Source organism: Triturus cristatus, chromosome 12, assembly GCF_964204655.1.
Source record: "Triturus cristatus chromosome 12, aTriCri1.1, whole genome shotgun sequence".
NCBI lineage: Eukaryota > Metazoa > Chordata > Amphibia > Caudata > Salamandridae > Triturus > Triturus cristatus.
The window spans coordinates 581,856,400-581,878,007 of record NC_140595.1 but is presented as its reverse complement, the minus strand read 5'-3'; the positions used below and the strand labels follow the sequence as shown (position 1 = coordinate 581,878,007).

Below are 21,608 nucleotides of genomic sequence, written 5' to 3'. Positions count from 1 at the left end.
AGACTTGTTAATTTAACTCTAATTTGGCCTTATGGTACGATCTAGAGCATTGTGTTTTATATTGGATGAATCATGAGCCTGATTTATCCTACTGAACATTTTTAATGAACTTTTTGTATGTAATTTTAATTGTTTTTATTCTGATGTATTGTTTTTTAAGATGTGAATGATCATATTTTTGATCGAATAAAGTATAATAAAAGTATACGCGTGAAAATAAGTAAGAAGATGTCTAACACAAATACGGTCAGCATAGTTAGTAATCCATAAATCATAAAAGGATCGGTCATTGTTTTAGACAGGGTGGACTAACCCTCCTTCCCTCCTATGGAAGCAAGGTGATATCAGAAGAGCTCTGGGGGTTTGCAGCGGACTCCGTACCTTAGCATGCTCAGATGAAAGTTTTACGTCTCATGTGTAGTCGCAATATCTTCTCTGAAAAATCGCTCTCCAAGTGTGTATTTGCATGTATGTGTGTACTTATATGACAAAGAGTATGTGTTCCCAAACAACAGCTGCATTTGTGTGTTGTGTCTGGGTGCTAGAGACTGACCAAAAAAGAATAACAAGGGGCATTGTTGTTTGATCTTGCCTACCGTGTTCAGACTAAATCCCAGGAAAGAACAGAACGCAAAAACAACAGCAGGTTGTGTGTTAAAGTACAGTGTGGCACTAAGCAAAACATACGTTTGTATAGTAATGTGCGCAAAGAAGAGAGCAGCCTGCAATGTGCTCAGGCTAACATAAGGGAAAATGACAATGGGCCTGCACGGGACATATGACAGTAGTACCGTCTGAATATTCTTCACCTCTGGAGACAGCCAATAACAGATAACCCGCTAATTGTAACCTCTTTTCAGATCCCTTTTCAGGTTTTGAACCTATGATCTTCTAAACAGGTTTTACTATAGGCCTCTTCCATACAGCCCAGCATATATGGGAAGATTTTTCAATAACAGTGCTGATTTATTTTATTTGGGGCCAGATAGGATAGACTACCCGAGCAAAACATAATTCTGTCTAATATAAAAATATCTCTCGCCTGCATCTACTAAGAGTTCCGTTTTGCCATCTGACCTCTTTGTGCCCTTGGTCAATGAAATTTCGAAAATTACATTGACAATTATATGTTTTACCATGCTCCTCCCACTTTGGTAGAAAAACTAGGCTTTTTGGGTATTAATCGCTATCAACCCGATTCATCACCTGATTATCTACAACTGCCCACCAAATGTGTAATCTAGTCCGTTTTCTGCCTGTACTCTTTTACAGAGGGGCATATGTGTAAGAAATCTCCACTATTTAGCTCTAAATCTGTTTTTAATTTGAACGTCTGTTAACTAAGCACATGCTTTAGAATGGCAAGCAGTGCTGCCACTAATCCGTTCAGCCGTACCCATCGAATGCGCCCTCCTTACTTTCATAAGGAATGGAAAAGCAAATTCAAATAAGCTCTTTTATCTCCAGATGATAAAGCTTCAGTTACTACATTACGAGATGAAGGGTGGATAGGGGAGAAATAGATTAATAGTGACAAGTGTTTACTGCAGAATCTCCACATAACGGAAGGCAATGCTTCTCATGATTTGGCAAGAATATGGAAAGTGTGTGCCAATTTTTGAGGGGTAGGGTTTAGTGTTGACTTGCATTGTTTCAATCCTGCAGGATCATCAACATATCTTGTGGAGTGGTGGGTAAGGAACGACTTCAAAGGATAGCCCAACAAGGGTCATTTGTTTTACTGGTATGGGTTTGGCCCATGGCATGTATGGACTTTACTGGATGACCACCAAGGGCAGTGGTGTTAAGTGCATGTACACTGCCCTGGCTTGGTAGGGAAGAGTTGGCCTTCAATAAAAGAGGGGCACAATATAAGCCAGGGTGCTGAAAATATGATTTCAGACGTAAGATTGAGGCTCTCACTTCTACTATGTTGCAGCTTTGGAAGAAGGGGACTGTTTGCTTAAGAGAGATGTTATGAGACAGAATTCATAATCCTTTTAGATGGACGAGAATTGGAAATAGTGGTCTCCCTACCCAGAGTGTATGAAGGGATAAAGATGAGGCAGAAGAGTTTAGAGTTGGTTTGGCGGTACCTTACAAGAACACGAAGAAAGGTGTGTGATGAAAGATCAGGGATATAAGACTGTGAAGATGTAGGAGGCAGGTTTCATTCAGTAGGAGTTGTTGTGGAGTCTGCCATATATCATTATCTAAAACCAGAAAAGAAAATTTGAGATTAACCTCATCTAGTGTGACTCAGGGAGAGGGAGGCTAAACACTTTTAATACTGAAAGGACTGCTTCATGAAACGCAGAAGTGTGAGGGCCAGTGTAATGGGCATCATAAACCTTAGCAATTTTCACGAAATGGAGTATCTTAAAGGGTGGTTTTGGTTATGAACAATGTCTGCTCATTTCTGGGATGCTTTCAAAGTCTGTGTGTCTCTGTGTCTTTCGTACTCATACACGTGACTAACATTCACTTGGTGATGAAGGAGCTTCGAAAGAAAACATGGTTGAGTGACATGGGAGACAGAAATATCACGATTCAAAGAAGGTTTTTCTCGGTGACATTCAAATGACCACAAACAACAGGAAACTGAGTACAGTAATAACACTGAATTAAACTGGCATTAAGATGCAGAGGATGTGTTTTAATATGCTCCTTCTTGCCTTATAATAAAGGTACCTTTTAAGAGCATAAAAGCTTATTGGGGTATACTTTGATGTAACTGCACGTGATGCTCGGTTTCACTCTGAGAGTCCTCTGCACAGAATCTTCATTTCACTCTGTAGGCTTACTTCTGTAAACCCATTTCACGATCTTATATAAATGTTTTTAACAAAAACACACTGTAAGAAATTGTTTTACGGGGAGTTTGTAATATACAGCAAAGGAAGATAATGCAGGTCTTTATTTCCAATAGGTTGAGGAGGTGAAGCGCCGACAACACTGTCTTGCTTTGAGTTCAGCTGGGGCACAAGCACAGACCTATCACGTTTGCTTTGAAGCCTTTGCAGACTACCAGAGGTGGCACCGGCAAGCATCCAAGGTGAGCCAATGTTGCCATTCACCATTATGGATTGTGCAATCACTTGAATCCAGGGAAAATGAGCACTAGGTGCTTTGCAAAATCTACAGAGACCTACTTGGAGAGGATTTAAAGATGAAATGAAGATTGCATCTTCACAGTGTTTATAGAGCCCTCTGCTGAAAACTAAGGTATAACTGTGAAAGGAGTGATGTAGACTGCATTCGATTTACCAGGGTGTTAACAGAGCTTGAGTCTGGCTGGGCATTATTGATTTTAAAAAATCACTTTTTTCTATTTTATGCTGAAAAATGTCGTGAAGGAATGTGAGTGTGCTGGGTCTATAGAGGCTAAATGTTTCCTTTCGTCTTTGGTTTAACATGAGGGCTGGGTTTGACAGTGCCATGGTGTAGTAAAGTCCAGTAAGGTTCACTTACATATCATCTTGGCTGAAATTAATTGTATGTAAATTTTACTCAAACAAATTCACTGTGAAGGTCTTAAGAGCCTTACTGGATTTTACTGTTCACTGACCTGGAAAGTGCAGCGATAGTGTTCACTGTCGCTATGCAAGAAGTGTGCTACTAACCATTGTATCATTCTGTTGCTAAAGAAGCATCTAAAGGGTACTTAGCAAAGCTTTCAAGTAAAGTGGATGAAGCATTGGGATTGGTACAGAAGTCATTAAGTCCCAATTTCAGCATGAGCTGTTGTGGTGCATTTGGTACCGGAGATGTGCCTTGCCCTCCTGTGAAGAAGAAAGGATTAACATTTTCACCGACGAGTCATGATTTTTCACAGTGCCTTTGGACTAGTATTTTAGTACCCCAAGACAGACGTCAGACGTCCAGTTGGTTTACACCGGTGCAATTTATCCCAGACAATTGCGATCTACTCTTTTGGGGTCATCAGCTTCAGGGCAAATTCCCCAATTTCTATCTTTAAATATGTACCAGGTGCCAAGTCTATAGGTCTTAGCATTTATCAGCACACACTGTTAATGATTATCTAGCATTTCCTTTGTTGTTTACTGACCGTACAGTGATCATAACATATTTTGCACCTATGATGGCATCTTAGAACAAAAATGTAACAGCCAAATCATGTAGTGGAAGTTGCAGAATGTGTTACTGACATTGTAATGCAGGGCATCTTTCTTTTCAAACCAATTCCTGCATAATCTTTATTACTTTTACATCATAGTTTTTTCTAAACTTTATAGGCTTCATGTCTATTAGTGGTGGGACTAGAAACTGCTTCAGAGCTTTGGCACACTAGTACAATGCATGCGTGTGTCATGCTCTGTCCGCCCTCACCATCCCTGCACTAATGTACACCCTCTTGCCTTTTTTCATATGGTATGGATTGCCTCAGTATCCAGTACTTTTGCTCTCAGCAAATTCTTAACAAGGTGCCTAGGCCTCAATATGCTCCTGCTTTCTTTCACACTTTTTTTGCTGTTTGTTTTATCCATCCAATTCATCTTTCAGCTTGGGCAGGGTTTTGCCCTAACCCTATGCTTTAAGTCATGAGGATCTTGTCACAAACTTATCAACAGTTGGCCTGCATCCCCTCCTCTTGTTTGGTGGCTGTCATACGGTGCACACATGGTTTTGTGTACCATACCAGTGCAAGATTCCTAAAGAATCGCCTGTTGCATGCAGAGAGATAATGTATCAATCCTTCAAAAGACATTGGATTTTCTTTGTTAGGAAGAATAGTCTGAAGGTTAGTAACATGGTCTTGACCACTGATTGTGGGCCAGAGCATCTTTGTGTTGGTGAGGCAGCATGGTCTCCTACGGGGACCACCCAGTTCTAAATGGTGGTCACTGCCACTGGCCCAACTCAAATGGTGTGAGTAACTTCTGGAAAACCAGTAGTTTAATAGCAGTTTTTCTCTTGATTATCAGAGATTTGTTTCAGCCTGATTCAGTTGATACAGTCCAGAGAACGGTTGCCGAGCATACAGGAGTCGAAGGACCAAAGACTTCTATTCTGAGGCTCAAGCTGCCAGCACAGCAGTCAGTTAGTGAATGCAGAGCATTGGCACAAGTAGTAGTTCAGATTGCATACCTTTCCCAGTGTTCTTACACATTATCTCTCCTAGCCTCCCTCCTGAAACACAAGAGACGCAGAAAGAAGCAGAGGAATGAAGAGGCACTATTCCATCTGTGCATACCTCTCACGTTACCCAACCACTGCAGCCTACTGGGATGTCTCCCTGACACCTGAAATCACTGTACCAAGCAGTGCAGGATCTTTCACTAACCCTACTAGTCTAGATCTTTGAGACACTATTCTTTTCAGCCATAGAATTCACAGGAGTGTCTCAGTACAGGTAGTTGCTTTTCTTTGGCTTTTTTCATCTTGGTTCTTGCAGGTTGTTCCTCAACCACTCAAGGAAATTGACTCTATTGTGGATAGAGTGAACTTTTTTGATCCCTCTGAATAAGAGCTGTTGAACCAGGAGTTAACAAATTCATCCCAGCTTCTCTTGAACCTGTGTGCTAACTTTTCTACAATGCTCTCTTCTTTTTATTTTATTTATTTTAGAAAGTCTGGAATATACATAATTTCATAAATAAATACTGTTATATTGTAAGTATGCTTACAACCAAAGTCACAGTACATTACTTTGCCTTCAACATTCCATAATTACATATTTAGATATATATGTAAACATTACCTCCTATATTTCTTCCTTATATATCCAGGTCAATATGGGTTCCCATAGCTTCATTCCCTTCTTCCTTGGTTTTTGTCCTTTACATTTATATAAGGAAGTTTCCTGCCGACTATTACTCAATACACGATGTAGCCATAAGTGGTATGTAGGAGGCTCACTGTCTTTCCAAGCAGTAGCTATTAATAAGCACGCTATGGCTAATGTTATGAATACAAAATCTCTTTGTACTGTATCAAGATTTGCCCGACTATCATATCCTAGAAGCATCGTGGTTGGGGTAATCATAATTTATTTATTCAATGTCTGCTGCCAAAAATCTTCTATAGATTATTTAAGATTATTTGAAAGCTTAATGCAGGAATAGAACATATGTATGATGTCTGCTGGACCCCTGTAGCACCTCGGACATTTATCATTTTCCCTCTTCCCCCATCCATAAAGCTTAGCTGGTGTGTAATACAGATTATATAGGGTTTTGTAGTGTTGGGCTTTTAAATTGGCTGACAGGAAGATCTTTATCCCAAATCAAGGGCTACAATGCTCTCTTCAATGCACATCTTCTACTCTTTCTTGAATGTCATGAGTGAAAGGCAGAAGGCTAGGCAGTTTATCATAATACTGAACCTCCAGGACCTGTACAGCTACAGCTGACTATGGTGCATCTCCTTCCATCCCTGTTGCAGCTCCCAGGTCTACAAATCAACCCAGACCCCTGTTTCCCCTTTCCCAACCAGAAACTGTGGGACCAATTCCACTGCCAGTTCCCTATCCAGACACAAGAGCTCCATTGCTAGGAAGGATCTATTGACCAGGTCTCCTCCCTGCAAGAGGTCACCATTTGCGGATTCCAACAACTGACCCAAAATCTAGCCAGAGTCCTATACCACAGCCCACTTAGCCCTACATTCAACTGGGCACTACCATGGGCAAGGTTGTGGAAGCGCAGTCTATTGAAGCCCATTGTCCCTGACGTGGAATGGTGGTTTTTATGCTCTGTTTACAACAGTTCCCCCACTGAAGCACATCTGTGTATTGAGCCCCAGGTTTTCAAGCAGGCTTAGGAAATATTGAGAAATCTGTTCTATGAACAAGCAGTTTGAAACTTTTAAGGCAAGTATCAAGCTATGAAAGACACTCCATTCAGTGTCTCCAGAAATGTCGACCTTGATTTGTTACCCTGAAGTGTCTCATGGACAAGAAAAGCAAGTGTCTCAAAACACGTGAGAAAGAACCGTAGTATTCAGGTGGTATCTATTGCAGACAGTCTGTGCCATCGTCGCCGTTAGGGCATCTTCTGGGACAGGAGTCCAACCTCGTTTTGCCCAGACTTTGATCAGGATTTTCCTGCAGATTCCTCGGCCTAATGAATACTCCTTTGAGGCTTTAAATTGCTCTGGAAAACAGTTCCCCAGCAAAGACTGTATAGTACCACCAGGTAGTGGCGAGCACCTACAGCAGCGACTTCGAATGGGACATAACTGGGAGCATATTTGTCTCTAACCTGTGCTCTGCCATCACTTCCTGTTTGTTGGCACCTCATCAATGTGGTCAGGAGCACTCACCGTTGGTGTTTCGCAGACTAATTCCTCAATTTGTGACAGTGACTAGGTCAAATGTCTCCTCAAAGGGCCTCTTGTTTTATGCCTTGCAGACGTTGCCACAAGAAGATTTCCATTCCGCACTTCCATGATGACCTATATGTGATATTTGGGGTCAGGACACAATGCATCAGCCTGCAACTCTTGCATGTCATTTAAGTTATTTTTGGCTACTAAGGCTTGCATGGAGACTCCAGAACGAACTCTCTATCCCAAAGGTGAGACACCCTTCAGGGGGCTTTCTTCTAAGAGATCTTCCTACAAACAACCCAAAAAGCCCCATAAGAGGAAGCAGTCCCCTTTCTGTGTCAACATCATTCTATGATAAAGGGCTCGTCCTCAGTGCTTGACAAACCCCTCCTCCCCAATCTGGCCCCTTCATCTTGCTCTTGCCTTAAAAGATGTTTTTAAGTCCTTCGACTGACCCAGCGCAGGTCAAAGCCCTCCAGCAACCTATGCTGAACTTTCTCACAACAGTCCATAATACTCGGGGCTAAACCTCAAGGAGGGGGAGGATCTGTTTTTCTGGGCTTTGGTGACTCTGGGATCTCCAACCTCACTCATCTTCACACACAAGGAGAATGAGAGAAAGTTTGTTTTTAAAAAGGGCTTCGCACACTCTCCTTATTTATCACACCATACCACACAGAGTATGATCACCCACTTGTCAATCAGTCCAATATATAGGGATTCCTATCATATCCTACAGGAATATCTATTTGATATTAGAGGAAACACCTCATCTGTCATGGCGTGCTTCTTAATGGGCACCTCTTCTCAACCGGGTAGGTGAATACCACCCTGATGGGCTCAACAAAATCTGAAGAGATTCTTTTGGGAGCTCTTTATAAATAATTTTTTTCTGGAAATATTTGCAGGGTTCCAGTTAAAAATGGCGATGGATAATCCCTAGATTTCCCTTTATTAAGTGGGTATCAATAGTTAAAGTTATACATGACTGGATGTTTCACTGAAATATAATGGTTTTTACATCTATCAATGAATTAGCCTACATGTTTCCGCTGAATTCTTACTGCCCATATGGGCCACTCTACTTTCTTCAGGGCTATAAAACTCCCAGCCTATAAACCCCTCACCCTGAAGGAGTCTAGAAGAAAGGGTGACATAAGGCTCTTCTACCTGTTTTAGTTGATTAATTTTTGGTCGAAGACTTCGGCTCCGGTGACGGCTATTCTTCCATTTACATCATAGAGGACAACCACGACGACTTCCACATCGATGCGTCTGTTGACAAACACCATGGTTTCATCAGTAGTTCTGTCGATGATGCTGTTGATGATCCTATTGACGGGGAAAATCTGCAAAAAATAGAGAACACGACAGAGAAAGACACCTGACACCAGAACACACCTCTTCTAGTAAGGAGACAACATTGGTTCCTTCACATCTGCTGGAAGAGCAGGACTCTGATGAGGGTGGTCCATTCGGATATGCACACAGTCCATCAGAGTTATACGTGAAGTGTCAGGGGACTATGACTATGAAGAGAAATATGAGGATCAACGTTACCATGTGTCTCTCAAGAACAGTATCACCAACAATCACAGGGGGAGATGGTATGCATGCCATCTTCATTGCTTGTTGACTTACAATTCATGTTGTCAGACTATAAGAAAAGGTTTCCAACAAAATCTGCTCCCACTGAGTAACCTTTATTACCAGCTCCACTGCTATCTATTCCTCCATACTTTCCACAGCGGGATCCAACTTTATTGGCTACCTCTATTAATCAGTCACCTCGGCCTGCTCGCCAACAAGACCCTGTGACAACTGACGATGACAATGAAGAGGGAGAACTTAAGAGACCTGCACCAGGAGGGGGATGACTATCTCATGCCCTCACCATCATCTCCGTCACCAATTCCAATTGATTCTCCACCGGAGGATATTGGTGGATTCCATAAGTGAACTGCCAAACACTTTTACTCGCCAATGTCTTCCTCCCAAACAGAATGTTTCCTTCATGACTTTAAGGAGCCTTTCAGGAAGTCTGTGTCTGAAGTGCCCATTGTCAGTTATATATGGGTGTTGTGCCTCAAGGTCATGAAGGCTCCAGCCACTGTAACAGCTTCCCTGACTAGAGAAGAAATCTAAAGCCCTGGATGATGCTCCTGCTTGTCCCATAGGCCATCCAAAGCCTGATTCTGTCATCTCAAAGGCTGCGCAGAGGAAGTCAAAGAACCCATTGGCTCCAATAACAGCGGATCCAGATAAAGAAGACAGACGCCTTGACAATACAGGGAAGAGGTTCTATTTTATGTCTGCACTCATGGTCAGAGCAGCCAATGCTCTTGCAGTTTTGTGGCGATATGATCGCCAGATGTGGTGTGACCTAGTGCCGTACTTGCTTCAACTACTGGAAGAGAGTAAATCAGAAGCCAAAAAGATCCTACAGGAAGGGGAGCAGACTTCCTCTGAGGTTATCGACCGTGCTATGGACATTGCCACGATGGCTTTTAGGTCTCTAGCAGGTGCAGCCCTCTTGGGCCAACAGGGCTGGCTCAGAGCTACATCCTTCGACCAGAGGTCCAGAACAAAATCCTTGACCGCCTTTTGATGTTGAGGCCCTTTTCAGAAAACATGTTCATGAGGTATTTCTGGCTATCATGACAAACACTAACACTGCCAAGCTGTTAAGGACGCTTCAGTACCCAAAGGTTCCCTTATGGGGAGCACAAGGAAGTGGTATTCAATGGTACAGGGAAGTATACCAACAATATCTGTATCTCTCTTACACCTCTTCCTCTCAGCCTTACTGTCCTCAATACTCTCAATGTCAGCCACCACCAGCAGAATACAACAGATCTACCCCAAGAGGTAGAGCAGGGCAACAGGAAAAGGATTTGACTCGATGCCAATGACAACCTTCAGGCTCTGGCTATATCTCTTCCTTCGCTGGCCATTTAGGGGGTACAATATCTGCACATCTCCATCACTGGCAAAAAATAACAACGGACTAATTGGTCCTCAACCTTATTCAATTTGGCTATACTCTAGAATTTTTTCAGGTTCCACCCCATACTTCACCTCGACCAGCGTTTGTAAAACACCTATGCCTCCTGCTTTTAGAGATGCTTAGAGTGCTGGAGAAAGGAGCAATATAACTAGTTCCTGTATCACAGAGAGGAAATGGGTTCTACTCCCGTTTCTTTTTGGTCCCCAAAAGGTTCAAACAATGGCGACCTATTCTTGAGTTGAGGGCTCTCCACACCTACCTCAAAAATGCAGTCCTTCCGCATGGTCACATTGTAGGAGATTCTGTTGCTCTTGAATCCAGGGGATTTCATGTCCACCCTCGACCTGTAAGACACATACTTTAATGCTTTCACATCCTCATCCATCCCTCTCACAGAAATCTGCAATTCGTAATAGCCAAGAGCCATTATCAATTCAGAGTCCTGCTGTTTGCCGTAAAGTCTGCACGGAGAATAGTCACAAAATGCTTGGCTCTGGTAGCAGCTTTTCTAGGAAAACCAACAACACCAAGTGTTCTCCTATTTAGGTGACTGGCTGATCAAGGTGTCATCCATCTTCGCAGCTCAGACGTCCACAGCAGCTTGCACAAGGCTGTTCAGCAGAATAGGCCTTACCCTGAATCTGCAAAAATCTGTCTTGCATCCTTCCAAAAACATCACCTTCTTTGGGGCAACACTAGACACAACTCTCAACAAGGATTTCCCCTCGTTCGAGAGACAATCCAAACTGATATCTCTAGCTCAGCTAATCCAAAGAAGAAAGGAAAGTCTCTTTCAGTTTGCAATTACAAATCTCTCCTAGGTATGATGTCATCCTGCATCCCTCCTATTCCATTCTGTTTTCTAAGAATGCATCCTCTCCAGAAGGAGCTAGACAAATAATAGCTGCAAGTGGAGGGAGCTGTCAACGATCTGATAATGATCCTACGAAAGATGGTTCAAACTATCTTCTGGTGGACCCAATGCAGGAATATCTCAGTCAGTCTGTCTTTTCTGACCACTCCCTCGCCGCTCATTGTTTTAAACAATGCCTCCCTAGATGGATGGGTTGCATTTCTCCAGAATCTACAAGTCAGCGTCCGATAGCAAAAACAACATTGGCACCTCCATATCAAACTATTGGAACTCAAAGCAGTGCATCTGGCCTTACAGGCATTTCTACCAAAGTTACTGGATTCAGCAGTTCTTGTCCAGACGAACAACACGACCACGATGCACTAATTCAATAAACAGGGCAGCACCAGATCTCTCCTTCTCTCTCAAGAGACGCAGTGCATCTGGGAATGGGCCATTCGCAACAGAGTAACCCGTAAGGCAGAAAACATCTTCCCGGCAACCAGAACACAGCAGCAGATACTCTCAGCAGGCTAAAGTCATCATGTAACGAATGGGAGTTGGATAAGGCAATTCTCAATGAAATCTTTCTCCATTGGGCCAAGCCAAGTCTCGATCTTTATGCAACCCCAGAGAAAAAAAAATGCCGGTTCTTCGCAAGTTGGAATCACCATCATGGATTAAAGGACTATGCGTTTCTTGATGGCATGGTCAGGCATCTTTACCCACGCCTTTCATCCAATTCCTCTTCTGCCAAGGTTGTTAACGAAGATGAAAGCAGAACCCTGCAGAATCATCCTCATAGCCCCCTCCTGGCCATGACAGCATTGGTACACAGATCTCGTCCTGCTTTCAGAGAGGCATCACATTCTGTTGGATCCCCTTCCATCTCTTTTAATGATGTCCCAGGGCCAAGTGCTGTATCCAGATCTCAAATCGCTGCATTTAGCAGCCTGGTTCCTGACCTCCTTGAATTTGACCATTTTAATCTCCTATATGGATGCAGAGAGATACTCTACAACGACCGAGCGCAGAGCACTAACAAGACCGATCGACTAAAGTACAAGCGATTTTGCGTTAGGTGCCAAGAATGTAACGTAAACCCTTTCTCCTCTTCACCCCGTGAAATTCTTTCTTACCTCCTTCTGTTAGCAAATTCTAGGTTGGCCTATGCCTCCATCAAAGTCCATGTAGCGGCTATTTCTCGTTTTAGGAGGTCTTCTATCTTACCTTCCTTATGGTCAGCTAGCATTGTCATGCAACTCCTCAAAGGACTGTTTAGAGTTTTGCCACCAGTCAGATCTCCACCGCTCTGGCAGCTCAACATAGTCATTTGAAAGCTCCTGTAACGCCCGTTCAAGCCTATTCACAAAGCTGATCTCAAATTAATTTCACGGAAAGTAACCCTGCTTCTGGCATTGACATTGGCCAGACGGGTTACCGAAATTCCAGCCTTAACCAATCTAAGAACCTTTTCTGCAGTTTAGAGATGATACAGTTGTTCTGCGCACCAACCTTAAGTTCATTCCTAAAGTTCCTTCAGGCTTTCACTTAAATTAACCTCTCATCCTCAAAACTTTCTTTCCAGACCCCTCAATGCCAGCGGAAATGGCTCTTTATTCGCTGGAAATTAAAAGATGCTTGAAACTCTATCTTCAGAAAATTAAGAGTTTTTGTAGGTCTACTCAACTCTTGGCCTATAGTGCTCCAAGGAAGGGTGATACTCTATCCAAGCAGAGTATTGCGCGTTATATTTCCAGTACCATTTCGTATTGCCATCAAGCAGCAGGGAAGCCACTGCAGACACCAGTGTGTGTTTATTCTACCAGAGCCGTTTCAGCATCAACAGCGCTGTGTGCTGGCATACCAATCCAGGACATCTGCAGGACAGCTACCTAGAAGAGCGCACATACCTAGACCAGGCATTAGTGCTTGAACTCCACGATCCACAATGCAACATCAGTGGGTTAAGTGGTGCTAAACTATGCACTTTTGTTTCTCAATAATGTATTCTCATATTTTGTACCCTTATTGCACATGAATAGATATTTGCCTTCTATTTTTTTTGATAATCAATTTTATTGATTTTACAGAGCAATAAGAAAACTAAAGGTAAACAGTACAGCATTGTAGACAGCATCATAACCTGAGGATTTCGGCACACTGTACAGGTAAAACACCTTATTGTTACACTCTCTCCAGATGGCATAGTGAAGTGGGCCCACAGACAAAGGGGGAAAAAACGCTCAGTCCAACACTCCCAGCCATTTGTCCCAGATTCTCCGGTGTTTGGCAGGACAACCCTTGGCCTCGTATAGTGAGTGTTCTTGCGTGACACACCAATTTACACCTTGGCGCCATTTAGCTAGAGAGGGCGGGGCAGGATCCCTCCATGCAGCTGCGATATCGCGTTTGGCCACCACCAGAGCCGTACCCAAGAATGCCTTGTCTGCCCTGGACCCATCCAGACCATTGGTGATGCCCAAAAGTATGTTCAGGGGGTTATGTGGGACTTCCCATCCTAGTATCTCTGCGAGTTCCGTTTCTAAGGCAGCCCAGTAAGGGGCAATGTGTGGACATGTCCATACTATGTGAAAGAAATCTGCGGGATCTGAACCGCACCTCGGGCAGGTCAGATTTGGAATAAGGCCTGCTCTGTGTAGGCGACTGGGGGCGAGGTAGGAGGTGTGCAAGTAGTAAAGCTGGACCAGGTGGAGCTTGGCCAAAACAGTTATGGTTTTGGGCGGGATTAGCGCATCCCTCCAGTCCTCATCCTTCAAAGGGCCCAACCACGCCTCCCACCAAAGTTTCAGCCAGTCTAGAGAAGCGGGACCGTTGTTTGTTAGGGAGCGATATATGCGGGAGACTCCACCTCTCCCAAGGTTGCCCATCATAACCTGGGCCTTGAGGGGGCTATGTTCTGGCAGTGAGGTGCCGGATTGTATATGGTTGTCTAAGGCGTGGCGGCCCTGCAGGTACCTGTAGAACCGGGATGGATGATGTGCATACCTAATTTGCAGGTCGGCGAATGAACGAATGTGGTCACTGACCCATAGGTCCCCAAGTTGCGAGATGCCAATGAGGTCCCAGTTCCGGAAGCCAGTTAGGCCCACTACCTCCCGCAGCCATGTACCCTACCAAAGGAAGGCCAGGAAGACTGCACGAGTCACCGTGGGGAGCTCCCTGGGGATGGGGGATCCATATAACATAGCTTGAACGTGGGAGAGGCCCAGGTCGTTGATGTCAGTTCTGTAGCCCGGATCGGACCACCCCCATTGAACCAATGGTGTTCCACCAGGAGGCGGGTAGCCAGATAGTACAAGTAGAGATTTGTTAGCCCCATACCTCCATCGAAAGGTGGGATCTGGCAGTGCCAGAGTGCCATACTGGGTCTTAGTCCGTTCCAGAGGAATTTAATAATTAGACTGTCTATGCCTCGGAAACAAGCTCGGGGGATGTGATGCGGTATGTTTTGAACAGTGTAAAGGAACCAGGGGAGTAACATCATTTTGAATAGAGATATCTTCCCTAGTGGATTAAGTGGTAGTGTTTGCCATTTCAGAAGGTCCTGCTCAGTTCTAGTGAGTAAGGGGGTTACATTGAGGGCCCAGGTAAGGTCTGGCAGTAGAGTGACCCATATTCCTAGGTACTTAAAGAACCGCCACCTGATGGGGATGGTGGATTGCCAGTCAAAGCAATCCCTGGAGAGGTGCAGGGGAACCAAATTTGACTTGGCCGGGTTCAGATGTAGCCCAGAGATACGCTCAAAAGAGTGCAAGATATACAAGCACAGGGGGCCAGATCGGACCGGGTCTGCGAGAAACAGCAAGACGTCATCCGCATAGAGAGAGATTTTGCCTTCATAGGAGCCTCCCCACCACCAGCCCTGAACTCGATTGTCTGAGCAAATGAAGTAGGCCAGGGGCTCCATGGCTAGGGCGAAGAGGAGAGGTGAAAGAGGGCACCCCTACCTTGTCCCCCTGCCTATCGGAAAAAGGTCAGAGAGCACGCCATTGACTTGCACCCGTGCAGTCGGTTTAGAGTACAGGACGCGCACCATATGACAAAACTTGGGGCCCAGGACCCGCAGAACATCCCCAAGATAGCAGAACATCGCCAAGATAACCTCAGTCAACCAAATCAAAGGCCTTCTCAAAATATGTTAGGAGAAGTGCAAGGTAGGGAGTGAGAACCTGACGATTAGTCAGGGCCACGTGGAGGCGCCGCAAGCAGTGCCTAGTACCCCACTCTGGCATGAACCCACACTGGTCAGGATGAACCAGCTTGTTGAGGTAGGGTTTGAGGCGCTGAGCTAGGACTGTGCCTAAGATTTTGAGCTCTGTGTTAATCAAGGAGATGGGGCGGTAGTCCGCTCACATTGGCGATGGCGGCTGCGTTTTGGGGATAAGAACTATGGTGGCCGTATCCGTCTCCGGAGGGAAGGAGCCTTTTTCTATGGCTTTGTGGTATAGAGCGGCCAGGCGAGGGGTGAGTATGTCGCTGTAGGTGGAGTAGTTTTCTTAAGGGTAGCCGTCGGGGCCCGGAGTCTTGCCGGCTCAACCAGTGAAATGGCACCCTGTATTTCCTCATGTGTGATCGGACCCTCCAAACCCTCGTACTCGGCTGTGGACAGAGCAGGAAGGCGGAGGTCCTCCAGGGCGATCAGATCTTCTAAAGAGTCCGAGTGGTATATAGTGCGGAATAGTAGTCTGCGAAGGATTGGGTTATTGCCCGGGGAGAGCGGTGAGTCTGTCCTGCCTAGTCCTGGATTTCTTGGATGATCCGAGACGCCAGGAGGTAGGATGTGAGACTGTGAAGTAGTTTCCCATTCTTATCGCCCCATCCGTAGACACGGGCTACTGAGGACCTCCACAGGAGCTTTGCCGCGTCTAGTGAGATCTGTCTGATCTCGTCCCTCACCAATGCCAGCTGACGTGGCTGAGAGTCACCCGGCGTGGTGCCTGCACTTTGTTCCAGTTGGACTGCTTAGGGTTCCCAGGAGAGTGGGTCTATTATCCCTAGCCACTCACTGGGCTTTGAGATGGCTCTTAGTGTCCCCGCGGACCATGGCTTTACCCGCTTCCCATAGGGTACCCGGCGAGGAGACAGAGGACTGATTCGTTAGGAAGTACTGCTCAATGTCAGCTTTGAGGGCCTCTTTGAATTTGTGGTCCTGGAGAAACCATGCGTTTATTCTCCTCATCAGACAAAGGGCAGCACAGGGGCCGCCCATGGTGAGGCAGGGATGTTAAGACTGCGGGAGGGATCGGAATTTTCAGAGTTCACAGTCAGGATCTTGGGTGAAGAACTTCTCGCAGGCGAAGGATCACGGAAGGCAGCTCCACAGGAACAGTGAAGCCCCGGCGGCAGAGACCGGTGCCCGGACGGTGGGGACCCTGCCCTCACCGTCTTCCGGCCTCTGCGGGACTGCGTCCGCCTGATTCGAGGGGCCGAGTTGTTGGCGTCAGTGGCCTGGGATCCCAGCGCCGTGGACTTGGTTTTGAGTTGAATGGGGTGCACCTCTGTCAGCCAGGACCAGGCGTCTTTAGGACTATCGAAGAAATATGATTTGTCTTGGAAAACCACACACAGCGTTGCTGGGAAGAGGAGTCTATATTGCAGATTGCGGGAGCGGCGTTTTTGCTTCACTTACATGTAGGAGCGCCTCTGGGATTGAACTTCCCTGGTATAGTCTGGGAATATCATAACAGTATGATTTTGATGCATTACAGTTTTCTGAGTGCAGGCTCGCTGCAAGATCAGATCTCTGTCCCTAAAGTTAAGGATCCGCGCTATAATGGGCCGGGCTGGCGCGCCCGGAGGAAGCCTCGGAACCATGGATCGGTGTGCCCGGTCAACAGCGAGCCAGGTGGAGAGTGTCCCATTTGGTATCCAGGTGTTGATCCAGCTTTCGATGAAGGACTCCATCGGGCCGTGTCCGATTCCTTCTGGGAAGCCCACTAAGCGCAAATTGTTGTGCCTGGATCGGTTTTCAGCGTCCTCTGCCCTCCTGTGGAGCTCTTCAGTGTGAGTCTGTAGGCGGACCAGTTGTTCTTTTAGGTAAGTCACGTCATCCTCAACTGAGGAGATATGGGATTCCATTTCGGTGATTCTGGCCGTAGCATTGTGGAGATCTTGCAGGCTCAGGGCTACGTCCACCCGGACTTCCCTGATTTTGTTTTCAACTGAAGGTTGAGAGGCAGAGATGGCCTGCAGGATCGTGCTGAGATCCCCATTTGCTGCGGGTGGCCTTCCAAGCCCTCGGGTCGAGACCCCTGATCAGTAACTGTGTATTGGTCCATTGTAGTTAGAGTCGCGGGCGTCTTTGGTCCTCGGTCAGGCCCCATAATGGAAAGAGGTCAGGGCGGATCGATAGTCTGTACCAGAGGATCCCAGCCGGGAAGACACTGGCCGATTCACGTGGGTGGTGCAGTGTGTGGTGAGGGCCCACTGTTCGGATGGTGCGAAGAGGCCCCCAAGTGCGCCAGCAATGGAATTACCGTGGGTTTCTGGTAGAATCGGAGGCCCGGTGAAGCGTGGACTTCATGGGTCCAGAAAAGAGGCAGACAGTCGTGGTCATGGCTTCAAACTGGTGTACGGGCCCCTACGGGGGAGTGCTGGCAAGGATGCGGGCGACCGTCCTGGGGCGCCTCAAGTCAGAGTAGTCCGTGGGCGGTCAGGTGCCAGTCGCAGCGGGACTCAACCGCGGCCCGCTAAGGATAGACGCCCGCCCCTCTTGGCGAATCAGAGCACGGGCCCATCCAGTGGGCCGAGTGGGGGCACGCCGCAGGAGAGTTTTGCAGGAGATCTGTACCGCTGGACTTCAAAGTTGACGCTAGACACAAGGGATCGTGGACGTTGTGGGCCCCGGGAGTGACACGGAGGCGAAGACGCCGGCAGTGGTATGCTGAAGGGCCTCTCGCCTCAACGCCACCCCTCTGCAGATGAGGCCCTGAGGAGTCGGGCCCGGGTGTGCACACGGCCTGGTGAGACTGCCAGCGGAGTTCCAAACCCCGCCAGAGGTCGTGGAGTCAGTCAAGGCTTCGTGGGACTGAGGGGGCCGATAATGGAAGGAAGGTCTGGCCCACGAATCAACTCATGCAGCACCTCGATAGCAAGCAGCGTCAATGGGCACCGCGTGTCCGGGGGGGGGGGGGGGGTCGAGACCGGCCACCAGTCAATGACGGCAGCGGGGCGCCTCCCAGTAAGGTCCAGTCCAACACCCCAGATCGGGACCGCAAAGCCCCAAAGACAGTTCCACAGGACTGGGAGCGGGGAGAGCTGGGAGCCCCCCTGTGACACCCTAACCGGACGGGCTATGCCGCTGACCCACCTTCGTTCAGGGCTGCCAGAGTCACGGGAGGCGCCGCTGAGTCCAAGGATTACCTGCGGCCAGGCCCCCCGGGTCTCATCACCACAGTGCACCCAGGGCCGGCTTTAGGGTGGTGCGACCGGTGCCACTGCACCGGGTGCTGGCTTCCTGGGGGCACCGTGTTTGAAAGTTTATTATGCTTTTGAAGCACCTGCTGCAGCGTTTCTTTCCCCCGGCAATTACCAGGCCTCACATAAATGTCAAGATAACTTGTGTGATTAATTATCTTCCTGGAGATAGATGAGCATTTTGTATAGTTGAGGTTTTGACTTCGGTGAAGGTAGTGGAGAGGGTTAATATGCCTGCTGCATAGAACAGTAGATTACAGAGTGCGTATGATGTGAACAGATCAGCAGGTTACTGCTTTTAAAAGAGACATCTTTTTTGTTACTTGCAATTTATAACTTAAAGTCCTAATATAGAATAGTGAGCTATTAACTTTCATCCTAGAACTGCATACACACTGCAAAGTATACATTATTACAACATTGATTAATGTTGCAAAAAGGGTTTATTTGGCTAGAAATCGATTCTTATTATTAACGAAAACTCCCAACTATGCTGTTTCTTTTTCGACTCCGAGTTTGTGCTTCTCCACACCAAGAACTCTTAAACTATACTGCCTACCAGTATGGCTGACATGTGACTCTTACACTTTTAGGCTTATGTAACATTTCCGACACCCTGATTTACACACATATGATTGATTGTCTCTGTGTAATGTGTGTGTAATGCAAAGTGCTTGGACACCCTACACTGGCATGAGTGGCGCTATATAACTAATTCAATGCATCTGAGAGAGTGTGGTTATGGAGACTTGGTCACTGTTAAAGGATGCTAGTGAGAGAATCAGTGGTGGAGGTGGTCACTGGGGGGGCGCCAACATACATTGTCGCACAGGGCGCCACCAGCACTAAAGCTGGCCCTGAGCGCACCTGCCATCGCTGTCGTCTCCGTCAGCCCCGACACTGCGGACAAGGTTCGAGCTATCTTCTGCAGGTTCACCGCCGGAGCCTCAGCGCTGTCCGATGTGACAGCCGATCCTGGGCGCCATTCAGCTGGCAGCCGCTTGCTTCGCACTGTGATGGAGCGACGACCAGGTCAGGGGCAGGAGGCCCCACCGTGGGCTGCACAGCAGAATGCACATCCGGGGCACCAGGAGCAAGAATGGGCACGGCTCACCGGCTGGTCTCCTCACCCCAACCAGGAGCGCCGCCAGCCTGCAGACACAGCACAGGTGGGTCTCAGCACGTAGGCAGGCTGGGTCCGTCCCCGGGCGCTCGACACTGAGACTGGGCTGGTCAGCTGGGGGGGAGGGGGGGAAGCTCAAGAAATGACACCCTGCTACCCGACGTGGCAGCCGATCCTCTGGCCCCCACATACCCTTCACCGCTGGCCTCCACCTCCACCCCCGCAGGCCACTGCAGCAGAGCCGGGGATGCGGTCGGAAGGGAGGCCTCGCTCTGGGCCGCAGAACAGGATGCCTCGTTACCGTCAACCTAGGACAGCCCCTCAGTCCTTAGCTTCTTCTCTGCAGGAGTGCTGCGGCACCAGGGGGGGCCCAACCAGTGAGCTGGTCAGGTCCACAGCGCCAGGCACAGACTAAAGCTCTGAGATCTGAGGAGCCGGTGCCGCCATTTTGGGCCGGAGCACGCTGGGGGCCGAGGCAAGAAAGCAGGCACCGTAGTCAGTATTTCGATCTTTCTTTACATGGTCGTGCTATACCAGTCATAGTGGATGTGATAGCCACAGGGTGGAAGGATGGATGGCTGCTGATGTTGGTGGATTTGGCGTGAATGACGGAGGAGTCCGGAGCACTCTTAGAGTGCGACCGCCATCTTGACGTTCCAGGCCACGCCCCACTGCCTTCTATTTTTTAGCATGCTATATCTATCGAAGAAAAAAGAAAAATGAAAGATGATTTAATCAATAAAATAATGATAATAAAAGAACAAACATGTGCAAACGAAAAAGTTATTTGAATATTATGCTTTTAATTGGTATGTAATCTGAGCATATGTATCTATGAATGTTCCAATACTGGAGTAAAAAATATCATCCTGGACTCCGAACTCAAAATGGACCACCAGATCTTCTCCGTCGCATCCTCCTGCTTCCACACCCTCTGCCTCCTACGCAAGACCTTCAAATGGATCCCCCTCGAACACAGAAAGACCGTCACTCATGCCCTCGTCACGAGCAGACTTGACTACGGCAACGCACTCTACGCCGGAATCAACAAAAACCACACCCGAAAGCTTCAAAACATCCAGAACGCCGCGCCAAACTAATCCTCAACCTGCCACATCACCCAGCACCTGCCCACACTCCACTGGCTCCCCATCGAGGCAAGAATTACCTTCAAGATCCTCACCCACGCACACAAAGCCCTCCACAACCCCGGACCAGCATACCTGACCAGCCGACTCACATTCCACGCACCCCAAAGGACCCTGCAATCAGCTCAGCTCTCCCACGCCATGGTCCCTCGCACTAGGAAGTCCAGATCGGGATACGGCTCTTTCTCCTTCCTCGCGGGCAGAGCCTGTAACGCCCTCGCGCTCCACCTCAGACAGACGATATCACTCCCCAACTTCACAAGGGACCTCAAAACATGGCTCTTCGATAGACCTCCTCCTTGATGGACAGGACCCTGCGCCCCCCACCCCAAAGCGCCTTGAGACCCTTACGGGTGAGTAGTCGCCTTTTAACAATCCCATGATTGATTGATTCCTGTTTTGGAATCTTTCATAGATTCACATGCGACCCACCCTCCTCCACTGAGAAGCTCACCTTTCTTAAGCTCACCTTTCTTTCTTTTCAGAGGTGTGTTTCCTACACTTGTGCTTTGAAATCTGAGGGGCTGGAACTTCTCTCAGGAGTGTTCTAGAGGGTAGGGCATTCTGATACCCTTGGTGGAGCTGGCGGAGCAGGGCTACGCGGAGGTCCAAGGAGTTGAGACCCAGCTCCATGGAACTCCGCTCCGCCGCCTGCCTCCACTCCACCTAGTAAGAAATTAAATAAAAAGACATTTAAGGGAAAATAATAAAGACTTACCTTGACTGCGGCGTCCCCGGGCTGCCGTC

General features: G+C 47.3%; 1 protein-coding gene across 1 annotated transcript in view; it reads left to right on the top strand.

Annotated features, from left to right (window-relative positions):
• PHLPP2 (PH domain and leucine rich repeat protein phosphatase 2) overlaps nucleotides 1-21,608 on the top strand; it is a 717,402-nt gene that overhangs the window by 301,864 nt on the left and 393,930 nt on the right. Inside the window, exon 5 of the mRNA XM_085638614.1 lies at nucleotides 2,930-3,055. Coding sequence (XP_085494740.1) covers nucleotides 2,930-3,055 — 126 coding nt within the window. The remainder of the gene's footprint in view (nucleotides 1-2,929; nucleotides 3,056-21,608) is intronic.